The 23,551-nt window shown below is 48.0% G+C and overlaps 2 protein-coding genes across 2 annotated transcripts; one reads left to right on the plus strand and one right to left on the minus strand.

The window, feature by feature from the left end:
- Positions 1 to 1,351: 1,351 nt before the first annotated feature.
- Positions 1,352 to 2,006, plus strand: LOC127310607 (probable glucuronosyltransferase Os04g0650300). Its single transcript, XM_051341266.1, has 2 exons — positions 1,352 to 1,573; positions 1,674 to 2,006. Exons 1-2 carry the CDS (start codon positions 1,352 to 1,354, stop codon positions 2,004 to 2,006), a joined length of 555 nt encoding a protein of 184 aa, XP_051197226.1.
- Positions 2,003 to 22,869, minus strand: LOC127310606 (uncharacterized). The gene is made up of 5 exons (XM_051341265.1): positions 20,347 to 22,869; positions 19,724 to 19,809; positions 19,380 to 19,468; positions 2,975 to 3,229; positions 2,003 to 2,271 (listed from the first exon to the last, which is right to left on the minus strand). Exons 1-5 carry the CDS (start codon positions 22,867 to 22,869, stop codon positions 2,003 to 2,005), a joined length of 3,222 nt encoding a protein of 1,073 aa, XP_051197225.1.
- Between the last annotated feature and the right edge of the window lie 682 nt (positions 22,870 to 23,551).

Consider the following 23,551-nt stretch of genomic DNA (forward strand, 5'->3'; position numbering starts at 1 on the left):
ATAGCCAAGTTGCACAAAAAATAGAAAAAGAAAAAAAGTTACTCCTAAAAGTCCAATCAACTCTTAAATTTACTGCATGTTACAAAAAGAACCTACCCAATGCAACAATTATACAAAAATGCTCTGTGTAAGAAATGATGCATCGTGAGTACAAGTAAACTTACATCTGCGCTATCCTTTTTTCTTAACTTCCTTTTCTTTCTCGTTTCGATGTCGTCTTCTTCGAACTCCAGCATCCCCAGCCTTTTGTGGTACCTCCTTGTTCTTCTTCCTTTTTGGAGGATGCCTCGACAGTCGCAGCCTTCTGTTTCATTGCAATATGACTGGTAGGCTGCATTGGGGAGTCAACACACATATAAACACATATAAAAGTTTGTAGGAGAAAAAGGGACCCAACCATTTAAGTGAATACAAATGCAGAAAAGCAAAAAAACAAGAGATTAAAAGGAAAACTAACCTGAACTTGCTTTGGTGACCAAGAAGACCCAGCTACTTCAGACGGATCAGTTCCTACCATTTTAGCACACCTATTTGCTAAAAAAACAAATGATAAGTAGGTAACCTTATCAACATGAAAATTACAGGAGGAAGAACTGAATCTACATAGCAACTTTACTAGCACTACAGACAACAAACATAGCAAAGTTGAGCAATAACAACCCAAATAAAAGCAAACTATGCAAAACAAAAAAGATTCATTCTGCATATCAACTTTAATAGCACAAGAGGCAACAAAACATAGCACTAGAGCAACAAACATATCACTACAGGCAACAAAAAAAACATAGCAGTACAAGGCAGGCAAAAAAAAATTCTAGTTGAGCAACAAACAAAAATACAAAATTATAAAAATCAATACAACTCTTCATTCAGTCTATAAGAAAACTCAAGTATAGGTTCTAGCCTTTATTTTCAATACACAACTGAATCAAAACTAATAAAATTCATAAGGTGTGATTGGTTTTAGACTTGAACCTAGGAAGACATAGCCTCATGTTTTCAATATGCATAAACAACCTAGATGGTGGTCTTCAACCCAGAGTTGTATTGATTTTTATAATTACATAAGCAAATTTTCTACCACTGCAAAACTGCATAACTGCATAAGCATGTTTTCTACCAGTGCATAAGCAAGTTTCCTACCACTACAGGCAACAAACACACCTGGATTAGCAATAACAGGAGTACAAAAAGCAACTACAACATCAACTTATCCAGAAAAAAACCTCAAAACTCCTCGACCCTCTCGCCTGACCCAAACCCAACCTGCAATCACTTCGCAAAGCTGAGCGGTTCAGAGTTCACACGCGCCAGCCGAAGTAGCCACGAGGAAATCTCGTCGCCCGGCGACATGAAGCTCCCGCTGTCGGTGGCCTCGCCGGACTCCGCGCCGGAGCTGGCCAAGCCGTCGCTGCCCACCACCTGGCTCATCCTGCACACGCTCTTCTGCGCCACATCCATGACCGTGGGCTTCCGCTTCTCCCGCCTCGTCGTCTTCCTCCTCTTCCTCCCCACCCCGCCACTCAACCCCGCCGCACACCTCGTCTCGCTCGTCACCCCGCCGCTCACGCTCGCCAGCTCCAACGCCACCGCCACCATCACCACCACCACATCCACCACCGTCACCACCACCACCACAGTCGCCTAGACCAAAAGCCTTCGCGCACCACCAGGTCCACCACGGCCCCGTCTTCGTCGGCCACCACACCATCGGCGTCCGCAAGTGGCCCCACCCCGACCCCAGCGAGCTTCTCAAGGCCCACCACATCCTCGCCGCCGTCCAGACCGCGCAGCGCAGCAGCAGCCCCCGCGGGAACGGCCCGCCCAGGCCCGTCATCGCCATCACGCCCACCGTCATCGCAAAAATCAACGGGAAGGCGAGCACCCCCACCCTCTCCGCGCCACCTCGCAGCGGTCGACCTCACCTCGGCGCGGTCGACCTCAATCTAGAGTTCCGCGCCACCTCGCCGCGGGTAGACACCAACTACTACCGAAAATGCGGTTAGAGTGCTGCAGGGGAGAAGGAGGTGATTACCGCGACACGGAAATGCACGGCGGCGCGGCGGCGGAACACGTCCTCAGCGCTGATTGACTCGCCGCTGAGATCCAGTCGCCCCCGTTGCGGAGCGCGACCCGCCTCCTCGCCGCGGCAGTCGCTCCCGAGGTCGGCGTCTCCGATCCAGTCGCCCCCGTTGCGGAGCGCCACCCCGCCGACCCCTACAGCCTCCGGCAACCACCAAATCACCGCGCAATCGCCGGCGAGGTCCGCCGCTGCCGAGAGAGGAGATAGGGGAACTGCGGGATGCGGAGTGGAGAAGTGGGCACGATCCCCCAAATTCGAAACAGCGGTGTAGTTATTTTTCTCACGACGAAACCACCAACCCAGTCACCGACATGTGGGACCCATGACGAGAGCAACGGTTACACCCACCGGACAATACGACACCTGAAAAGGATCAGGTGGCCACGACACCGCCCGCTCGGCGCATCGTTTGGGCGGCCGCACGCCAACAAGATTTTAGGTAAAAAGAGTAGTAACTCTGTCTATAAATAAACGTCTAAAATTTATCTACTTGTCTTTAGATCAAGGAAAAAAATAGCGCGCTATAACAAAATAGCGTGGGTCTAAAAATACGCTATTAGCATGCTATAGCGTGCTAAGCGTAGCGTCGGCTCTCCAGATATGCTATAGCGTGCTATTAGCGTTGGAATAGCGCGCTATTTTTTTCCATGGTTTAGATACATCCAGATTTCGACAAACCATCTATTTATAGACAAATGAAGTATGATTTTGCTAGTTCTTACTTGATCGATATTTACTTATGCTGTGTTTGGATGTATGGAAACTGGACATGGAATTGGAATTTGGGTCGATTCCGCGAATTCTGCTGTTTGGTTTGCTCTCGGAATCCTCGCGTGGAAACTTGCCGAAATTCCGAGCGCTGAGTCGTTGCGTGCAAATAGTCGTCCCAACTTTCCAAGCTCAGCCCCTCCGAATCGCTCGGAATCGAGAAGTACCGCTTGGCCTCGTCTCCCTCCCCGCCTCGCTCGCGTCCCCACCCAAACGCCCCCGCCGCCGTGCTGCCCCACCGCCGTGTTCCCCCATTCCCGCCAGCGCGTTGCCCCGCCCTCGCCAGCGCGTTGCCCTGGCCCCGCCGGCAGATGGCCGCTGCGCTCACCGGAAGGTCGCCGTCCTCTACGCTCCCCCACCGCGCTCGCCCGCAGGTGGCTGTAACACCCCAATTTTCAATAAAAAGAAAGTTAGAGAATTCCGGAAAGCAAAATTTCAAACCAACAAAAACTTTTTAATTTGCATATAGTACCATGTATAGGACTTGTGCATTTGAGTGATATGCCATGATGATTGTTATTACTTGTATTTGATATGCTCTAAAACCCTAATGTGATCATATGAAGATCACCAACCAAATAAATCAAAGAGGAAGAAAACCCAATAATTGGAAAACCCTAAAAACCCTAACATATGCCCTATGGCATTTTTTTATAAATTTTGACCCTAGACCTATTTGGTCTTCACCATTAGTTGAATAATGTTATTAAACACTTATTACAACTTTTGGAATCAAAGAGTCACAATTCAAATGAAATTCAAACACAAATCTAGCTCACATATGATAATGGTCAAAATTGACAATTATAGTCTGATCACCACTTTGAGCCATTGCCATTCAATTTTCCCAAACCAACTCTTGCTAACTCTTTGCACCATTTCAAAGTCAACATCAAGGTGAACAACTTTGGTAAAGATCACCATGCCAAAATCATCTTTGATCATGAGCAATGCTCATCCAAAGTCACAACTTTATAACATATGCAACATTCTCCACTTAGCTTTTTTTTTGCCAATTCTTGAATTCTAAATTTCCACCACTACCTCTACTCACCTCTGGTCAAATACAACTTATATCAACACTCACATTTCAAAAAGATTCACCATTTGAATTATTTCAAATTTGGATATTTTTGCAAATTACAAAATCAGGCACTATTTGCAACTATTGCAAATAGTGATTCTACTCCACCTAAATTACCCTGACCTACACCATTGTGTCCCCTGGTCCCCTCAAACCCTAAATGATGCATAGTAATGCTAAGGAGAGGAGAAGAGCAGCTAGGGCATGGCCATGCCGGCCATGTCGCCGAGCCCGACGACCTCCCCTCTCTCCCCTTGCATCCCTGCCTTGGCCGCCTCGCCACAGCACGCCAACGCACCTCCTACGCCACCCTAGCATCGCCATGGTCACGCTCGAGGACGACACGGACCGGACGACGCGCGCCCAGAGCGCGCTCACCATGCCGGTGACATCGCGCATGGACATGCGCGCGAACGTCACAGTACACGCGCCGCGCCACCACCTCGCTCTCGCCCTGGACCCGCTCTCGACACCTTGAGCATCACCACGACACCTGGACGCCGCCAGACAATGCCTCGACCACGACCCGCACCCACCGCCGCCGGAGAAGGAGACCCTGCTCCACCGCGGGCGCGACAGACCTGGAAGAAATGCGACACAACCAGGCCCTCCCCGACCAAGCTGTCGCCGCCATTCGCCTCGCCTGGACACGTAGAACACCGCTACACCCTCGCCTAGCTCGACCAGCCACCGGAAGCGCCGCGCCATGGTCGACCGCCACCCTGCCCCGCAGCACTCAAGCAACGCTATAAAAGGAGAGCTCCCCTTGTTGATCCAAGCACACCACCAGACTCCCCACCTCTCACAGCCACTCAACCACCCCACCGTTCATCTGATTCACGCCGGAGAAGGGCCAATTGCAAGATCGCCGCCGCGGAAGCCCTGCAGAAATCGACGGCGAACCAGACCACCTCGAGCTCCGCCACTGCTACCAGTCGCTTCGTCGTCGTCCACCACGCCACCGAGCACATTGCCAACCCTAGCTGGAGCCACCGTAAGCCCTCCGACCCCCTACCTGAGCCGCCGGTGAACTCCTCTCTCGCCGGTGGGACGATGAACCACGTCCGTTAGATCTTGATCTAATCCAACGCACCACACTCGCCCATACCGATTCGGGTTTAGTGGTTGGGCTGGACTGGGTTGGTTTGGGCCGTTTCTAAATCTTTCAGCCCAATTAGTTTTTCCGCCGGCCTGTTAATTCAAATCCAGTTTAAATAATTACAAATGAATTTCAATACTGCTGCCACTTTGAAATTCAATAGTTTTAAATTGGCTAAACCAAATTTGATGAACTTTATATTATTGGAAAGCTAGAGAAATTATCTACAACATGCCACTGGTCCCATGACCAGATTCTTGGTAGAATTAATGTGATAAAAATAACAAGGCAGGAACTTTTCCCTATTCAAATAATTATTAAAAATCAACCAAAATAGATATTAAGTTAATTCCAACTCTAATAGCTCACATTTGACTTACACTAATTGTTTATGCAATAAAATGGTGTATTAACTTTGCATGATCATGCCCTAGTTTAATTAATGGATCATTGGACTAGTTTTACTAGTTGATATTGTCCAAAACTATTAAAGTAAATTATGTGGAGTCTTATACTTCATTTAAACTTGTCTCACATGAGTTCATGGGATGTTTGGACCCCTGGTCCCAAACTCTCTTATATGAATTACTTGAGATTTAAATCATATGTAGTGATATTAAATGATATGAGGTGACCTACCTCATTTAAATCATTTCTCCAAATAATGATGATGAACATTTGACTTAGGTCAATATGAGTTCATATATGATTGTTGGAGAAATTAAATCTTAAGAAGATTTCAATGAGAGGAAATTATTTCTCAAAAACCCTATGGAAACTATCATTTACATATGGATTACAAAGAAGTGATTTCTATTCAAACAACACACCCCATGCACCCTAAGTAGATTATTTGTGTGCATAGAATAGTTTGTGTGTTTATATGTGATGTATGGAATAGCCATTGAATTAGTGAGTAGTTATACTCGTATTCAAATTTAGACGGTACCACCGGAGAGTACGCCGAAGAAGAAGGTTGCTACCAAGAGGAGGAGGAGGAACAGTTTGAGAAATACCAAGGCAAGCTAATATTCTTGCAAAGTGCAAAGCCCCTTGGGGCAAGGCACCATGATTCTTATCTTTTCTTACATGAGCCTAGCCCAAGTTTTTACTTTACCAGTTTTACTTGTTTTCTAAATGAGTTACTTCTATAGTTAACTTTGGTCAAAGTACAAGTTGGTTACTAGAGTAGTGAAGTTAGTCTCTTCCAAGCAAAGCAAGATAGCACCCCTCACTCTAGATGGGAACAATGCGAATTTGAAATGAATTTTTAAACCTTGGAATGAAGATACATTCCATTGAATGATTTTTGAAGGTGAATATGACCAAGAGAAGATGGTGATTTTTGATAAACAATGATGTTGGTTTGAATGCGATACCTTTCCAATTATTAAGTACCCCCACAATACCTGATTATGGGTAGGGCTTAACTGGAAGTTTATGCGTCTTAGTATGGGTTCCCTCTGAACACACGTCATAGGGGTTACGCTTGAGGCTGCCTCCGTTGTTGAGAAATGATGTGAAGTTGAGGTGAATTGTACGGCCAAGCCCTGTGCAGTTCCCAGGTTGACAGTTGGTCTTCACTGGGAGGCCAAGCTCATGGGGAGAGGTGCTCATACTAGGATTTGTAAGTGAAAGGTTATGGTTGATGATCCGCGTACTGTGTTACGATGATTCGGGGTAATCCCGACGGATGAAATCAAATGTTGTGGCACAAGTGTGCAACCTCTGCAGAGTGTAAACCTATTCGAATAGCCGCGTCCACGGTTACGGATGGTTGGAAAGGCCATACAGTTTCCGATGTCATATCTTTGAAAATGGTGTTGAAAGGTGATGGTGAAATGACTTGTGGTGAATTGAATTGAAATAACCACTTGAATGGTGGGAATGACACTAATGTTCCCACTTGAGTTAGTTAGCACTTGAATAAGCTTCTCTCAAATATTGTGAACTAAAACTAGCTTTATGCAAATAAACTAGAGCTTAGCGAACCATACTAGAATGTCTAGCATTTACATTAGTATTAGTTTGCGAGTACTTAAAGTACTCACGGCTTTGTCCCTGGCTATTCAAATGGCCAGAGTATGAAGATGAACAAGGAGATGATCAGCAGGACGCCTACGACAACTAGGAGTCTTCCAACGTCAAGCGTTGGCCTGTGGACTAGAGAGTCCTTGTATCTTACGCTTCCGCTATGAACTATGAACTTGTGTTTGTTCATTGATCGATAGATCAACTATTCGTGTAATATGGATCATGTGATTCCAAATTTGTAAGACTTATGGTTTGTAATGAATGATGACTGTGATACTTAACTATTATGCCTCGCAACAACAATATTCCTGGGATTGCGATGTATGACATAATAGGCATCCGGACTTAAAAATCCGGGTGTTGACAAGTTGGTATCAGAGCCATTGTTTGACCTTAGAAGACCTTAGTTAGAATGGGCGTTCTGAAAAACTTAACTTTGAAATCAAATGAAGGAAAATATTTGTGAAAATTTACTACACTCTTGTCTTTGAGACTTTGCCAAAATTTGATGAATCATGTTCTATCTTATTTGAATCAACTTAAAATTTTGCCACACTTTGCACTCTCTAACTTACTCATCCAATTCTCTTTCAGATGGAGCCGAATGAACCCATCAACACCAAGTTTTATCAGCTTGGGAACGGAGGGAGCTTGATCTTCGAGCACTACCTCAACGCCGTCTCTGACTTCCTTGGGCGCCCACACCCCGAGTTCCACGGGGTTCAGCTGGACGACACGCCCGGAGGAGAGTTGCAGTGGGTGATCACTGCCGACTTGAGGGGCAAAGCCTCCCACCTCGGAGAGGATCCTCTTCTCCTTCCGCGAGAGCAACTGGCTCGACGGACTCGCACGTGGCCTTCAGGAGGCACTTGTGCGCCTCTGTGGACAGAACGTGGTGCGCATCCTCGCCTCTCGCTACGCCCACCTTGTGAGGCGTGATGCCGCGGGAGTGCCCATGGAGCTGCAGCCGCACCCGGAGTTGAGGCACCATGCTGAGCACCTGGACTTCATGCTCTACCAGACTCAGAGGGACCTCGACGCCACTCGCGCTTACGCGAACCAGACCCATGCTCACATCACCGATCAGGGTGAGGCGATCAAGTTACTCAACAACGACCGCAAGAGCCTTCGCTAGCAGCGTGCCAAGAAGGACGCTACGATTCGTCGCCTTCGCGCCCGGATCGCGTCACTTGAGGCCACTGTCAAGGCCCAGGAGGATCAGATTCGTCAGCTGGAGGATGACGATGGAGGCATCGATATTCAGGGAGGAGACGCCTTCCTGAGCAACGACAACGACTTTGAGGAGGACGAGAACACCGAGGAGGAGGACTACGAGTTCCTGGAGGCAGGACCCGACGACTACGTCCCGATCGATGTCGAGGATGAGGAGTAGTTGCACTAGTCTCACTTATGTAGGTGTGAGTTGTATCCCGTCCTTTGTATCGTAGCATGAGAATGGTTCTTAAAACCATTGGAGTATGTGTGTGTTAGTTTGTATCATGTGTGGAATGAATGAATGAATGTTATGTTTGTCATGAAAAGATTACAAGTTTTCAAATAATTTTTCAAACTTAACCAAAATGAACCATAGAATGTTCCCTCTTATCTCATGATCTTCTATATCTTCAGATGGCCCCTCCAAATCGCACCAACGACGCGATGTTGCAACTGCTGCAAACCATGCTTGCCGACCGGGAAACCGAAAGAGCCGAACGCCAAGCCAACCTCATCGCCTTGCAGAACATCGCCAACCAAGGCCATGGAAATCATGACCACCCCGGATCCAAGCTCAAGAACTTCCAAAACACCAACCCTCCGGTGTTTAGCAAGACCGAGGAACCCCTCGACGCCGACGATTGGCTCCAGACTATGGAGAACAATCTGGAGGTAGCCGGAGTGGAGGCCAACGAGAAAGTCTTGTTCGCCACTCACTATCTCGCTGGACCAGCCCGCGCTTGGTGGACAAGCACCCGTGCCATGAACGGAGGACAATTCATGACTTGGGAGGATTTCAAACTCAAGTTCAGCAAGTACCATGTACCCCCGGGTCTTATCAAGAAGATGAGGGATGAGTTCCGTGAACTGAAACAGGGTCGCATGACGGTGGTTGAATACCGCGACAAGTTTCTTACACTGTCGAGGTATGCCCCTGATGAAACCGACACCGTTGAGAAGAGGAAGGAGAGATTCCTGAACGGACCGCATGATGAGATGCAGACTGTCCTCGTCAACATCCCCTTCGCTGACCTTGAAGCCCTTGTCGACTCCGCCATCCAGATGGAGGGCAAGTTAAACCAAGCCAATGAGAACCGCAAGCACCGCATGGCAAATCAGAGTGGATCAAGCCACCCCCAGAAGTTTCGCCCTAGCTCAAGCGGAGGTTTCACTCCGAGAAACAACAAACCCCAGATGCAGAACTCTCGCCCCGGTTATCAGAACCGGAGTGGAGGAAACTCCAAGTCAGGAGGCTACAACAACAACTACAACAACAACAACTACTACAACCGCGCTCCACCCCGAGCCCCTAACAACAACAACAACACCAACACCGCTCCCAGAACCGGAAGCAATGCCGTGCCCGTTGCGAACAAGCAGGACAAGACCACTATCACTTGTTATGAGTGTGGTGTAGTGGGGCACTACTCCAACGAGTGTCCCAAGCGTCTTGCCAAGCTCGCTGGCAACACCGCTGCACCTGCTCAGCAGCAACGCCGTGTCTCCACCGGCAAGAAGTTCACCCCCAACAACCCCAATAACCGCAACGGCCGCCTCTACCACATGAACGCCGAAGAAGCCCAGGAAGCACCAGATGTTGTACTGGGTATGTTTTCTGTCAACCACATCCCTGCCAGAGTGTTGTTTGATTCCGGAGCATCTCATTCTTTTGTCACCGAAGACTTTGCATCAACAAGTAAAATTCAACCCCTTAGTTTGAAGCATGTTATGATAGTTCAAATCCCCGGATCAACCACCAAAGCCAGAAAATTTTGCAAAAATGTACCAATCAAAATCCATGATGAAGATTTCTATGCCAATCTAATCATACTTGGAACCAAAGGTTTGGAAGTTGTCCTAGGAATGGACTGGATGTCAAAACACAATGGATTGATAGATTGTTCCAAGAAAGCCATAACCATGACCAGCAGCACCGGTATCGTAGTAGAGCACGTCTCTGAAAAACTACCCAGAAAATTCACCTGCAACCAAAGTGTATCCAAGCCAACTCTGGATCAAATTAGGGTCGTTTGTCGCTACCCTGATGTGTTTCCGGATGATCTACCCGGTATGCCCCCGGATAGGGATATCGAGTTTATCATCGAGTTAATCCCCGGAACTGGACCCATAGCCCAGAGAGCCTACAGCATGAACGTAACCGAGCTTGTGGAGCTGAAGAAGCAAATAGATGATATGTTGGCCAAAGGTCTGATTAGACCAAGTGCATCCCCTTGGAGATCCCCCGTCTTGTTTGTGGACAAGAAGGATGGCGCAAATCGTTTATGTACGGATTATCGTAAGCTTAACGATGTCACCATCAAAAACAAATACCCCCTACCCAAGATAGAAGACTTGTTTGATCAACTCACCGGATCCAAAGTTTTCTCCAAGATAGATCTTAGAACTGGATACCATCAGCTGAAGATCCGAGCCACCGACATTCCAAAAACTGCCTTTACCACCAGATATGGGTTGTATGAGTACAACGTCATGTCGTTTGGACTGACCAATGCCCCCGCTTACTTCATGAATCTCATGAATAAGATCTTCATGAACTTCTTGGACAAGTTTGTCGTTGTCTTCATCGACGACATTCTCGTCTACTCCAAGTCCGAAGAGGAGCATGAACAGCACTTGGAGATCGTCCTAGAAACCCTTAGACAGCACAAGTTGTATGCCAAGTTCAGCAAGTGTGAGTTTTGGTTGGAAGAAGTGGGATTCCTGGGACACATCTTGTCTGCAGGAGGAATTGCCGTAGATCCCGCAAAGATCAAAACCGTTATGGAATGGCAAGCCCCAACCACACAAACCGAGGTCCGCGCTTTTCTTGGATTAGCCGGATACTACCGCAGATTTGTAGAAGGTTTTTCGAGCATCGCTCGACCAATGACCCAATTGTTGAAAAAGGACAGGAAGTTTGAGTGGACCGACAAATGCGAAGAGAGCTTTCAACAGCTCAAGAGTAGACTGACAACAGCCCCAATCCTGATCATGCCAGATATCGCAAAGCCCTTTGACGTATATTGCGACGCCTCCAAGACTGGACTTGGATGCGTGCTTATGCAAGAAGGCAAGGTTGTATCCTACCTTTCAAGACAACTCAAGAAACATGAACAGAACTACCCAACCCATGACCTCGAGCTTGCAGCCGTGGTCTTAGCCTTGAAAGTTTGGCGTCATTACCTCATGTGTAATCGATGCGAGATCTACTCTGACCACAAAAGCCTCAAATATATATTCACCCAGAAGGAGCTAAACATGAGACAATGCCGATGGATCGAACTGATCAAGGATTACGACATGGAGATTCACTACCACCCCGGCAAGGCCAATGTGGTAGCGGATGTTTTGAGTCGACTGCCGTGTCAGTTGAACTCCATGCTCGCAACCGAACAGCCCAGCTTACATCAAGAGTTTGAACAGTTCAGACTTGAACTTGTGAGTGAAGGATTCCTAGCCAGCATCGAACTGCAACCCACCTTGGTTGGCCAAATCAAGGAAGCCCAGAAGGACAACGCTAGCATCGACGGAATCAAGAAACAGATAGCCGCAGGAAAAGCCCCCGGATTCACCGTAGATGAAGCCGGAGTTCTTTGGTACAAAGAACGTCTCTGCGTACCATCGGACTCTGACTTGAAACAAGTCATCCTGCAAGAAGCCCATGACACCCTTTATTCAATCCACCCCGGAGGTACCAAGATGTACCAAGATTTGAAGGAACAATTCTGGTGGCACGGAATGAAGAGAGAAATCGGTAGCTATATCGCTAAGTGTGACATCTGTCAGAGAGTCAAGGCAGAACATCAACGACCCGCTGGACTGTTACAGCTACTCCAGATTCCAGAATGGAAATGGGACTCCGTAGGAATGGACTTTATCACCGGACTGCCCAAATCCAGCAAAGGCAATGATTCAATATGGGTAGTTGTCGATAGATTGACCAAAGTCGCCCATTTCATCGCCGTCAAAACCACCTATCAAGGCCCAAAGTTAGCTGAACTTTACATCTCCAGAATAGTCGCCCTGCACGGAACCCCCAAATCGATAGTGTCAGATCGAGGATCACAGTTCACCTCAAGGTTCTGGTAGAAAGTGCATGAAGGACTAGGCACCCGTCTGAATTTCAGCACCGCCTATCACCCTCAGACCGACGGACAGACTGAGAGAGTAAACCAGATACTGGAAGACATGCTTAGAGCATGCGTACTGGAATACGGATCCAAGTGGGAAGACTGCTTACCTTACGCAGAATTCTCTTACAACAATAGCTATCAAGCCAGCCTACAGATGGCCCCCTTTGAAGCCTTGTACGGAAGGAAATGCCGTACCCCCCTGAACTGGTCGGAAGTCAGAGAGAGCCAAGTTTTTGGCCCAGATGTTCTTCGTGAAGCCGAAGAGAAAGTACACAAGATCCGCGAGTACCTCAAGACGGCGCAATCGAGACAGAAGAGCTACACCGACAAGAGACGTCGGGAGATGACCTTCGAGATCGGAGACTTCGTCTATCTTAAGGTATCCCCCTTGAAAGGAATGCAGAGATTCCAACTGAAAGGAAAGCTCGCACCCCGATATGTCGGACCTTTCAAAGTCCTCAGCCGCCGAGGTGAAGTATCTTATCAACTGGAGTTGCCTGAAGAGATGTCGGCTGTGCACGACGTGTTTCACATCTCACTCCTCCGGAAGTGCCTTGAAGTCCCGGAGAAGACCGAAGTGTTCAAGAACATCGATCACCGATCGGTGGATATCAACCAGGATATGACTTACCGTGAAGTGCCGATTCGCATCTTGGAAGAAGCATACCGAACCACCCGCACCCGAAGCATCAAGTTTCTGAAGATACAATGGAGCAATCATACCGAGGATGAAGCCACATGGGAACGCGAAGACTTCATGAAGAAGGAGTACCCAGATCTCTTTAGTACCTAACTTTCTTTTTGATCTCGGGACGAGATCTTTTGTAAGGGGGAAGGGTTTGTAACACCCCAATTTTCAATAAAAAGAAAGTTAGAGAATTCCAGAAAGCAAAATTTCAAACCAACAAAAACTTTTTAATTTGCATATAGTACCATGTATAGGACTTGTGCATTTGAGTGATATGCCATGATGATTGTTATTACTTGTATTTGATATGCTCTAAAACCCTAATGTGATCATATGAAGATCACCAACCAAATAAATCAAAGAGGAAGAAAAACCAATAATTGGAAAACCCTAAAAACCCTAACATATGCCCTATGGCATTTTTTATAAATTTTGACCCTAGACCTATTTGATCTTCACCATTAGTTGAATAATGTTATTAAACACTTATTACAACTTTTGGAATCAAAGAGTCACAATTCAAATGAAATTCAAACACAAATCTAGCTCACATATGATAATGGTCAAAATTGACAATTATAGTCTGATCACCACTTTGAGCCATTGCCATTCAATTTTCCCAAACCAACTCTTGCTAACTCTTTGCACCATTTCAAAGTCAACATCAAGGTGAACAACTTTGGTAAAGATCACCATGCCAAAATTATCTTTGATCATGAGCAATGCTCATCCAAAGTCACAACTTTATAACATATGCAACATTCTCCACTTAGCTTTTTTTTGCCAATTCTTGAATTCTAAATTTCCACCACCACCTCTACTCACCTCTGGTCAAATACAACTTATATCAACACTCACATTTCAAAAAGATTCACCATTTGAATTATTTCAAATTTGGATATTTTTGCAAATTACAAAATCGGGCACTATTTGCAACTATTGCAAATAGTGATTCTACTCCACCTAAATTACCCTGACCTACACCATTGTGTCCCCTGGTCCCCTCAAACCCTAAATGATGCATAGTAATGCTAAGGAGAGGAGGAGAGCAGCTAGGGCATGGCCATGCCGGCCATGTCGCCGAGCCCGACGACCTCCCCTCTCTCCCCTTGCATCCCTGCCTTGGCCGCCTCGCCACAGCACGCCAACGCACCTCCTACGCCACCCTAGCATCGCCATGGTCACGCTCGAGGACGACACGGACCGGACGACGCGCGCCCAGAGCGCGCTCACCATGCCGGTGACGTCGCGCATGGACATGCGCGCGAACGTCACAGTACACGCGCCGCGCCACCACCTCGCTCTCGCCCTGGACCCGCTCTCGACGCCTTGAGCATCACCACGACACCTGGACGCCGCCAGACAACGCCTCGACCACGACCCACACCCACCGCCGCCGGAGAAGGAGACCCTGCTCCGCCGCGGGCGCGACAGACCTGGAAGAAATGCGACACAACCAGGCCCTCCCCGACCAAGCTGTCGCCGCCATTCACCTCGCCTGGACACGTAGAACACCGCTACACCCTCGCCTAGCTCGACCAGCCACCGGAAGCGCCGCGCCATGGTCGACCGCCACCCTGCCCCGCAGCACTCATAAAAGGAGAGCTCCCCTTGCTGATCCAAGCACACCACCAGACTCCCCACCTCTCACAGCCACTCAACCACCCCACCGTTCATCTGATTCACGCCGGAGAAGGGCCAATTGCAATATCGCCGCCGCGGAAGCCCTGCAGAAATCGACGGCGAACCAGACCACCTCGAGCTCCGCCACTGCTACCAGTCGCTTCGCCGTCGTCCACCACTCCACCGAGCACATTGCCAACCCTAGCTGGAGCCACCGTAAGCCCTCCGACCCCCTACCTGAGCCGCCGGTGAACTCTCTCGCCGGCGGGACGATGAACCACGTCCGTTAGATCTCGATCTAATCCAACGCACCACACTCGCCCATACCGATTCGGGTTTAGTGAGTCACTGACGCGCGGACCCCACCCTGTCAGCGCGCCGCGCGTCTGTGGACCGTGGTTGGGCTGGACTGGGTTGGTTTGGGCTGTTTCTAAATCTTTCAGCCCAATTAGTTTTCCCGCCGGCCTGTTAATTCAAATCCAGTTTAAATAATTACAAATGAATTTCAATACTGCTGCCACTTTGAAATTCAATAGTTTTAAATTGGCTAAACCAAATTTGATGAACTTTATATTGTTGGAAAGCTAGAGAAATTATCTACAACATGCCACTGGTCCCATGACCAGATTCTTTGTAGAATTAATTTGATAAAAATAACAAGGCAGGAACTTTTCCCTATTCAAATAATTATTAAAAATCAACCAAAATAGATATTAAGTTAATTCCAACTCTAATAGCTCACATTTGACTTACACTAATTGTTTATGCAATAAAATGGTGTGGTCACTTTGCATGATCATGCCCTAGTTTAATTAATGGATCATTGGACTAGTTTTACTAGTTGATATTGTCCAAAACTATTAAAGTAAATTATGTGGAGTCTTATACTTCATTTAAACTTGTCTCACATGAGTTCATGGGATGTTTGGACCCCTGGTCCCAAACTCTCTTATATGAATTACTTGAGATTTAAATCATATGTAGTGATATTAAATGATATGAGGTGACCTACCTCATTTAAATCATTTCTCCAAATAATGATGATGAACATTTGACTTAGGTCAATATGAGTTCATATATGATTGTTGGAGAAATTAAATCTTAAGAAGATTTCAATGAGAGGAAATTATTTCTCAAAAACCCTATGGAAACTATCATTTACATATGGATTACAAAGAAGTGATTTCTATTTAAACAACACACCCCATGCACCCTAAGTAGATTATTTGTGTGCATAGAATAGTTTGTGTGTTTATATGTGATGTATGGAATAGCCATTGAATTAGTGAGTAATTATACTCGTATTCAAATTTAGACGGTAGCACCGGAGAGTACGCCGAAGAAGAAGGTTGCTACCAAGAGGAGGAGGAGGAACAGTTTGAGAACTACCAAGGCAAGCTAATATTCTTGCAAAGTGCAAAGCCCCTTGGGGCAAGGCACCATGATTCTTATCTTTTCTTACATGAGCCTAGCCCAAGTTTTTACTTTACCAGTTTTACTTGTTTTCTAAATGAGTTACTTCTATAGTTAACTTTGGTCAAAGTACAAGTTGGTTACTAGAGTAGTGAAGTTAGTCTCTTCCAAGCAAAGCAAGATAGCACCTCTCATGATTTAGAGCTAGTGCTAATGAAATAAAACTTGACTACTCTAGATGGGAACAATGCGAATTTGAAATGAATTTTTAAACCTTGGAATGAAGATACATTCCATTGAATGATTTTTGAAGGTGAATATGACCAAGAGAAGATGGTGATTTTTGATAAACAATGATGTTGGTTTGAATGCGATACCTTTCCAATTATTAAGTACCCCCACAATACCTGATTATGGGTAGGGCTTAACTGGAAGTTTATGCGTCTTAGTATGGGTTCCCTCTAAACACACATCATAGGGGTTACGCTTGAGGCTGCCTCCGTTGTTGAGAAATGATGTGAAGTTGAGGTGAATTGTACGGCCAAGCCCTGTGCAGTTCCCAGGTTGACAGTTGGTCTTCACTGGGAGGCCAAGCTCATGGGGAGAGGTGCTCATACTAGGATTTGTAAGTGAAAGGTTATGGTTGATGATCCGCGTACTGTGTTACGATGATTCGGGGTAATCCCGACGGATGAAATCAAATATTGTGGCACAAGTGTGCAACCTCTGCAGAGTGTAAACCTATTCGAATAGCCGCGTCCACGGTTACGGACGGTTGGAAAGGCCATACAGTTTCCGATGTCATATCTTTGAAAATGGTGTTGAAAGGTGATGGTGAAATGACTTGTGGTGAATTGAATTGAAATCACCACTTGAATGGTGGGAATGACACTAATGTTCCCACTTGAGTTAGTTAGCACTTGAATAAGCTTCTCTCAAATATTGTGAACTAAAACTAGCTTTATGCAAACAAACTAGAGCTTAGCGAACCATACTAGAATGTCTAGCATTTACATTAGTATTAGTTTGCGAGTACTTAAAGTACTCACGGCTTTGTCCCTGGCTATTCAAATGGCCAGAGTATGAAGATGAACAAGGAGATGATCAGCAGGACGCCTACGACAACTAGGAGTCTTCCAACGTCAAGCGTTGGCCTGTGGACTAGAGAGTCCTTGTATCTTACGCTTCCGCTATGAACTATGAACTTGTGTTTGTTCGTTGATCGATAGATCAACTATTCGTGTAATATGGATCATGTGATTCCAAATTTGTAAGACTTATGGTTTGTAATGAATGATGACTGTGATACTTAACTATTATGCCTCGCAACAACAATATTCCTGGGATTGCGATGTATGACATAATAGGCATCCGGACTTAAAAATCCGGGTGTTGATAGTGGCTCTCCTCGATGCTCCGCCCTGCCGCGCTCGCCGGCAGGTCACTGTCCTCGATGCTCCGCCCGCGCGCTCGCCGGCAGGTAGCCCTCCCCGCCTCCCTCCACCAAGCTCCAACCCACGCTCGCCGCCAGATGGGCGCTGCGCTCCAACCCGCGCACTTGCCGGCAGGCGGCCCTCCTAGCAGCTCCAACCAGTGCGCTCGCCGGCAGGTGCTCGTCCTCGACGCTCCGGCCCAGATTCATCCCAAGTTCAACAAAATATCAAATTCCATACTATGTACATCCAAACAGGATTTAGAATTAGTTATGTCCTTTAATTCCAACAGCAAAATTCAAAGACATCCAAACAACAGAACTGAATTAGAAGCCAATTCATTTCCATCTCAGATTTGGAATCTTACTCCAATTCAATTCCATGCCAACTTTCTATGCATCCAAACACAGCATAAAAGAACGAGGTGGGTGGTTCTACCCACGGGAGGGTAGTCCATGCCTTAGTGTCTAGGGTGCGGTTGGTTCGGTTTGTCGTTGGATGTCCTGTGCGCCTACTTGGGGAGCTTCTTTCTCATGTGATTGAAAACCTTACAAAACCATAATCCTTTAAGTTGAAGCTATAGCGTGCTCAGGAGCCTCATAGTGCCGATGACTAATCTTCTCTTCCAACATCAAGGTCAACTATAACGGTCTCAATGTGTTTGTTGTGTGATATTCAGTATTGGTAGTAACCACCCCTATTCACGATTATGACCAGAGCCCCTAACATTTTTTTATCATGCCTTCATCCAAGAAGGTATTTGGTCGAATTGGGAAGCACTTAAACTAAACAAAAAAAAAAAACCTTGAATGTAGCTCGCTCGCTCCTAAGATTCATGTTTGACTTGTAAGCTCTCCGAACCTTGTATTTCAATCCATAGTTGATTAGTAAAAGAGAAAGATCTTCTTCTCAAAAGAAAGGGAAATAAATAAGAGCTTTATTGGTTACTTATTGGTCAACGGTGAGCGGGGAGGGACCTCAAGTTCTAGAGAAACAATCTGGTAAATTAATCCTATTATCAAATTTCGAAGTATTATACTGATGCATAAGAGATAAGACCATCCGCTGGTTCGCACAAAATCTGTTGAAATGGAGCTTATGAAGTGTAGATCTGGTTCCGTACACTGGCAAAGTCAATTCTACAGAGGAAGGAGAGATTTTTTCGTGAATATATTAATATCTGAAATATCAATTAAGCCTAGTCTCTTCGCCAACATAATATCAAGAACAAATCAAGACATCAAGGATGTATACAACCTGAAAGAAAAACAAAAGAAAAACCTGCCAGAGTGCTCAACGACTAGTAGCATCTATACCCAAGCCACCACCAACGAAAGCACCCGGACTACAAAAGAGATTCTACCAAGGCGATGCCTCCAAGAGAGAACAATGCATACGTGTTTTTATCACCCGACCAACATATCTTAAGTTTTGCCCATGGAGAAAGGCCAAGCCCTCAAGTCAATGCACTCCACAAGAGGAAGAGGAAGCAGTCCTAATCTTTTATCTCTAAATAGCAATCTCCCAATACCTGATTTTCCTATCTTCTCCTGCCTCCACGTCATCGTTAATTTGCCAAAGCTTTGCGCTCTTCGGTAGCTGGTTTGATGTCTCCATGTCCGCATTTTTTCATGGGCTGCGCGTCGCTTCTTCGTATGCGGCATGGGCGTCCCCAATTGGGCTGGACAAGACCCCCGTACATGGGCCGGATGAATCGCCGCTGCGCTCTGTACTCGCTTGCCCTTCCCTCTGTCCGTTCGTGTTCGTGTTCCCCGAATCCCGATGGTATTTGACCGCCGCCACAACCTATGTTCTTCTCGCGACCCATGCTCTCCTCGCTAAAAATGCTCTTGAAACCTCCACATGATGCCCAGCATTCATCAGCCATGATTGCCCTGCAAATAAACATGACACTTCAAGATTAAATAGAAGGCCCTCCGGCCCAGCTTTATATATAAAGCCACACATCACAAGGTTCGATACAACTCCACACCCACATACTCCATCGAAAGTTCGAATACAAGTTCATACACTCAAATAGCTCCCCGCCACACATGACATGATACAGCACCAACACCCCAGGTCCCTCGAAGTGGAGAAGTCATCGTGTGTGGTCCCGGTAGGGGTGTTGTCTTCATGTCGACTCAGACCGCGTCCGAGCGTAGAGCCTCCTGACGTCGCCCACCGCCAAGTCCAGCAAGTCCCTGTCCCTCTGTCTGACCAGAACCCTCCAGCACTGCATATGTAAAGACAATTGGTAGAAGATATCAGCTGGGTTGCCGATCAACTTTCCCTCTATCGCTAACTTATTCCGTATATTCCAAAGAGTCCAGCATAGCGCCGCAAACGTAAACCAAGCTAGCCTACGGAGGGGGTTATTCAAGCCCTGAGCGAGTGCGATGAAGTCGCCTGCCCCTGCAGGGTTCCAGTCACACGAAAGGAGATCCCTCACCCCAGCCCACATCAGTCGTGCAGTTGGGCAGGTGAAGAAGATATGATTGCAGTCCTCCCACGCACCGCAGAGCGCGCACATCCCATTGGATGGACCATGCCGCTTGAGCAGCTGCTCTCCCGAGGGCAGCCGTCCACGGATCAGTTGCCAGAGAAACACCTTAATTTTCGGTGGTACTCTGGTTCTCCAAACGTCCTTGAAGGACGCGGTAGTCGCCCCTTGCGCCAAACTAGCATAAACAGAGCTAGTGGAGAAGATGCCTGAAGGCTCCAGGGCCTAGGACACCTCATCCACCTCCGGGCTAGTAGGAATCCCCTGTACCTCCCTGCACAGATTGTCCCACTCCACCGTCTCGGCCAGGCCAAACTGCCTTCTGAAGCGGAGGCGCCATTCCCCTGGCACCCCATCGGTCACCCTTGCCCCATCGACGGTGATGAATGGAGACTCACAGCAGCTGAAGAGCCTGGGAAATCTCACCCTAAGTGGTCCGTTCCCCGTCCACCAGTCCGTCCAGAAATAGGTCCTTCTCCCGTTCCGGACCCTATGTCTAGCCCCCAGCTTGAAGTGCCATTTAACTTTTTGTATCGCATTCCAAAACTGAGAGCCGTGGGCAGGGACTCCTCCCGCGAATAGATCCCTGCCCCTCAGATACTTAGCCCTGATCAGGTCTGCCCATAGACCCTCCGCCCCTTGATATAGCTTCCAAATCCATTTCACCATGAGGGCGATATTCATGGACTTGGTGTTCATGACCCCGAGGCCCCCCAGCGCCTTAGGTTTACAAACCGTGGCCCAATCCACCATATGGTACTTGCGCTTGTCCCCGACGCCCTCCCAGAAGAAGCGTGAGCGCGGCCTGTCCATGGCCTTGTGTGTGCCGTCATGAAGCAAGTACATGCTCATGGCGAACAGAGGCAGGCTAGACAGGCAGGAGTTAGTGAGCTCCAGGCGCCCTGCCGCCCCCAGGTACATCCCCTGCCAAGGGTCGACCCTTCGAGCCACCACCTCCGGAAGAAAGCTCCAATCCGCTACCCTAAGCGGCTTATCACTAATGGGTAGCCCCAGATAAGTGATGGGAAATTTTCCCAGGCGACAGTTCAGCAGGTTGGCCACCCGCTGCTGGGCCGTCGTGGAGACCCCCATGACCACGACCTCGCTCTTGTCGAAGTTGATCTTTAGACCCGACATGTTCTCAAAGCATAGGAGCAGAGTCTTCAGATTCGCAATCCCCACCCCCGTGGGTTCCACCAAGATCATGGTGTCGTCCGCGTACTGCAGTTGGGTCACCCCTCCTGGGATGAGATGCGGCACAAGCCCCTTGACATGTCCTGCGGCATTGGCCTTGGTAATGATCGCTGCCAAGCCATCCACCAGGAAGTCAAAGAGAATTGGCGAGAGTGGGTCTCCCTGTCTCACTCCGCGCGCGTTCCGGAAGAAATGCCCTATTTCCCCGTTAACATTGATCGCCGTATGGCCACCCCTGACCAACTGCATCAAGCGGTGAACCATCCTTGCGGAGAACCCTTTTCTGAGTAGTATCTCCTGCAAGAAGTCCCAGTTGACCCGATCGTAGGCCTTCTCGAAATCGAGCTTCAGGAGCAAACCCTTTTGCTTCCTGATGTGTAACTCATGCACAATCTCATGTAGGGCAAGCGCCCCCTCGTGTAGGCAACGCCCCTTAATGAAGGCAGATTGAGAGCGGTCAATGACCCTATGCGCCACCGGAGCTAGTCTAATCGCGTACGCCTTAGCCACAAATTTGAAGATAACATTGATTAACGTAATCGGCCTGTACTGTCTGATATGATCCGCCCCTTTCACTTTAGGGATTAAAGTGATAATCCCATAGTTAAGACGCGCCACGTCAACCCTCCCTAGGGCAAAGTCATTGAGGATCTGCAGGATCGGTCCTCGCAGGGTTCCCCAGAACCGTTTGAAGAAAAGCACCGGGAGGCCGTCAGGGCCCGGAGCCGAGTCCTGTTTCATGCTAGCTAGCACCTCATCCAGATCGTCCGCGGTAAAGGTCAGCTCGAGCTCATGGTTCTCTTCCAAGGACACCCTTTGGTTCCCCTCCCAAAGATCCTGTCCCAGGGCAAACCTCCTGGTCTCCCCCTCCGATCCCATAAGCCCCTGATAGAACAGGTAGATGTGCTCCAGGAGCTCCCGCTGCTCATGGATCTCCCCTTGGTCCGTGAGCAGCCTAGGGATCGAACACTTCCGCCTGCGACCGTTCGCGATGGCATGGAAGTAAGCCGTGCAAGAATCTCCCCGAAGCGTCCATTGCACCCGACTGCGTTGACGCCAGTACTCCTCATCGGCCCTGTCCAGGGCCGAAAGTTGGTCCTCGAGGTGGTACCTCAGCGCCCAGCCGACCTCATCCAACCCAGAAGTATCGGCCACCCTATCTAGGTTAGTGACCTGAAGAAGTAGATTTTCCCTAAAATCCCTCTTCTCCCTACCCAGGTTGGCTCCCCACCCCTTGAGGAACTGTCGTGTATTGCGGGCCACGCATTGCCAGAGCTCAATGTGACATCTGTGCGGGCCCCGCTCCGTGATGAAGCTACCCAGCTTCGCCTTGAGAAGGTCCCCAAACCCCGGAACGCCAAACCACCAAGTCTGGAAGAAGAATCTCGGCGGCACACGCCTTGTCTCTTCGCCACAAGACAGGAGGAGAGGTGTATGATCCGAACCAATCCGTGTGATCGCCGTGAGCGAGCACAGGGGGAAAGCCGCCTCCCAGGCCGGCGCGACCAACACCCGGTCGAGGACACACCTAGTCGGCCTAAGGCGCTTGTTAGTCCAAGTGAAGCGAGCCCCGGTCCGCTCCAGCTCCCGAAGGGCCATTGCCGCGATGGCCTCATTAAACCGCCTCACCCTCGACCAATTGATGTTGTCGTTGTTTTTCTCATCAGCAGTCCGAATGAGGTTAAAATCCACCCCGATAACAACCGGGTAGTTGCACGCAGCCACCGCCTGGGTTAGTTCTCCCAAGAACTCATCCGTACGGCGATGGTCCGCGGGAGATTAAACTGAGCAGGTGCCGCCTCCATGTATAAAAGGCTACCCATGCCTGCTCGCGCTCATATCGAGCACCACTCTCTACTCTGGTAGTTGTCGGCTTTAGATTTCGCTTCTCCCTTTATATTCTATCCGCCTCAGGGCCTCTCTAATGTTTATCAATGGGGCGGCTCTACCACTCGAAAGCAGCTTGATGTTTTGCCTCCCCTGATTTGGTTGGATTTTTTGTTGGACCATCTTTATTCAAAATAATATGGGATTATTTCATTATTGCTGTAGATACGTTGTCGCAGGCCTGAAGCAGCAGGCTCATGGATTTTGGCCACAACTATTCATTTGAACAAGCAAAGACGAAAAGGAGCAGTTATAAATTCTCAGATCTTCCATCTCAACAGGTAAAGAGCTCGATCACAGATTAGATGTGCGCTCCTCTACATAAACGTCAGGTATATCACCACTCCAAGCCGTCGCTTCTTGCTGGAATATTATATAACGTATGCACTGTGTT

The sequence above is a fragment of the Lolium perenne genome, chromosome 6 (genome assembly GCF_019359855.2).
Source record: "Lolium perenne isolate Kyuss_39 chromosome 6, Kyuss_2.0, whole genome shotgun sequence".
NCBI lineage: Eukaryota > Viridiplantae > Streptophyta > Magnoliopsida > Poales > Poaceae > Lolium > Lolium perenne.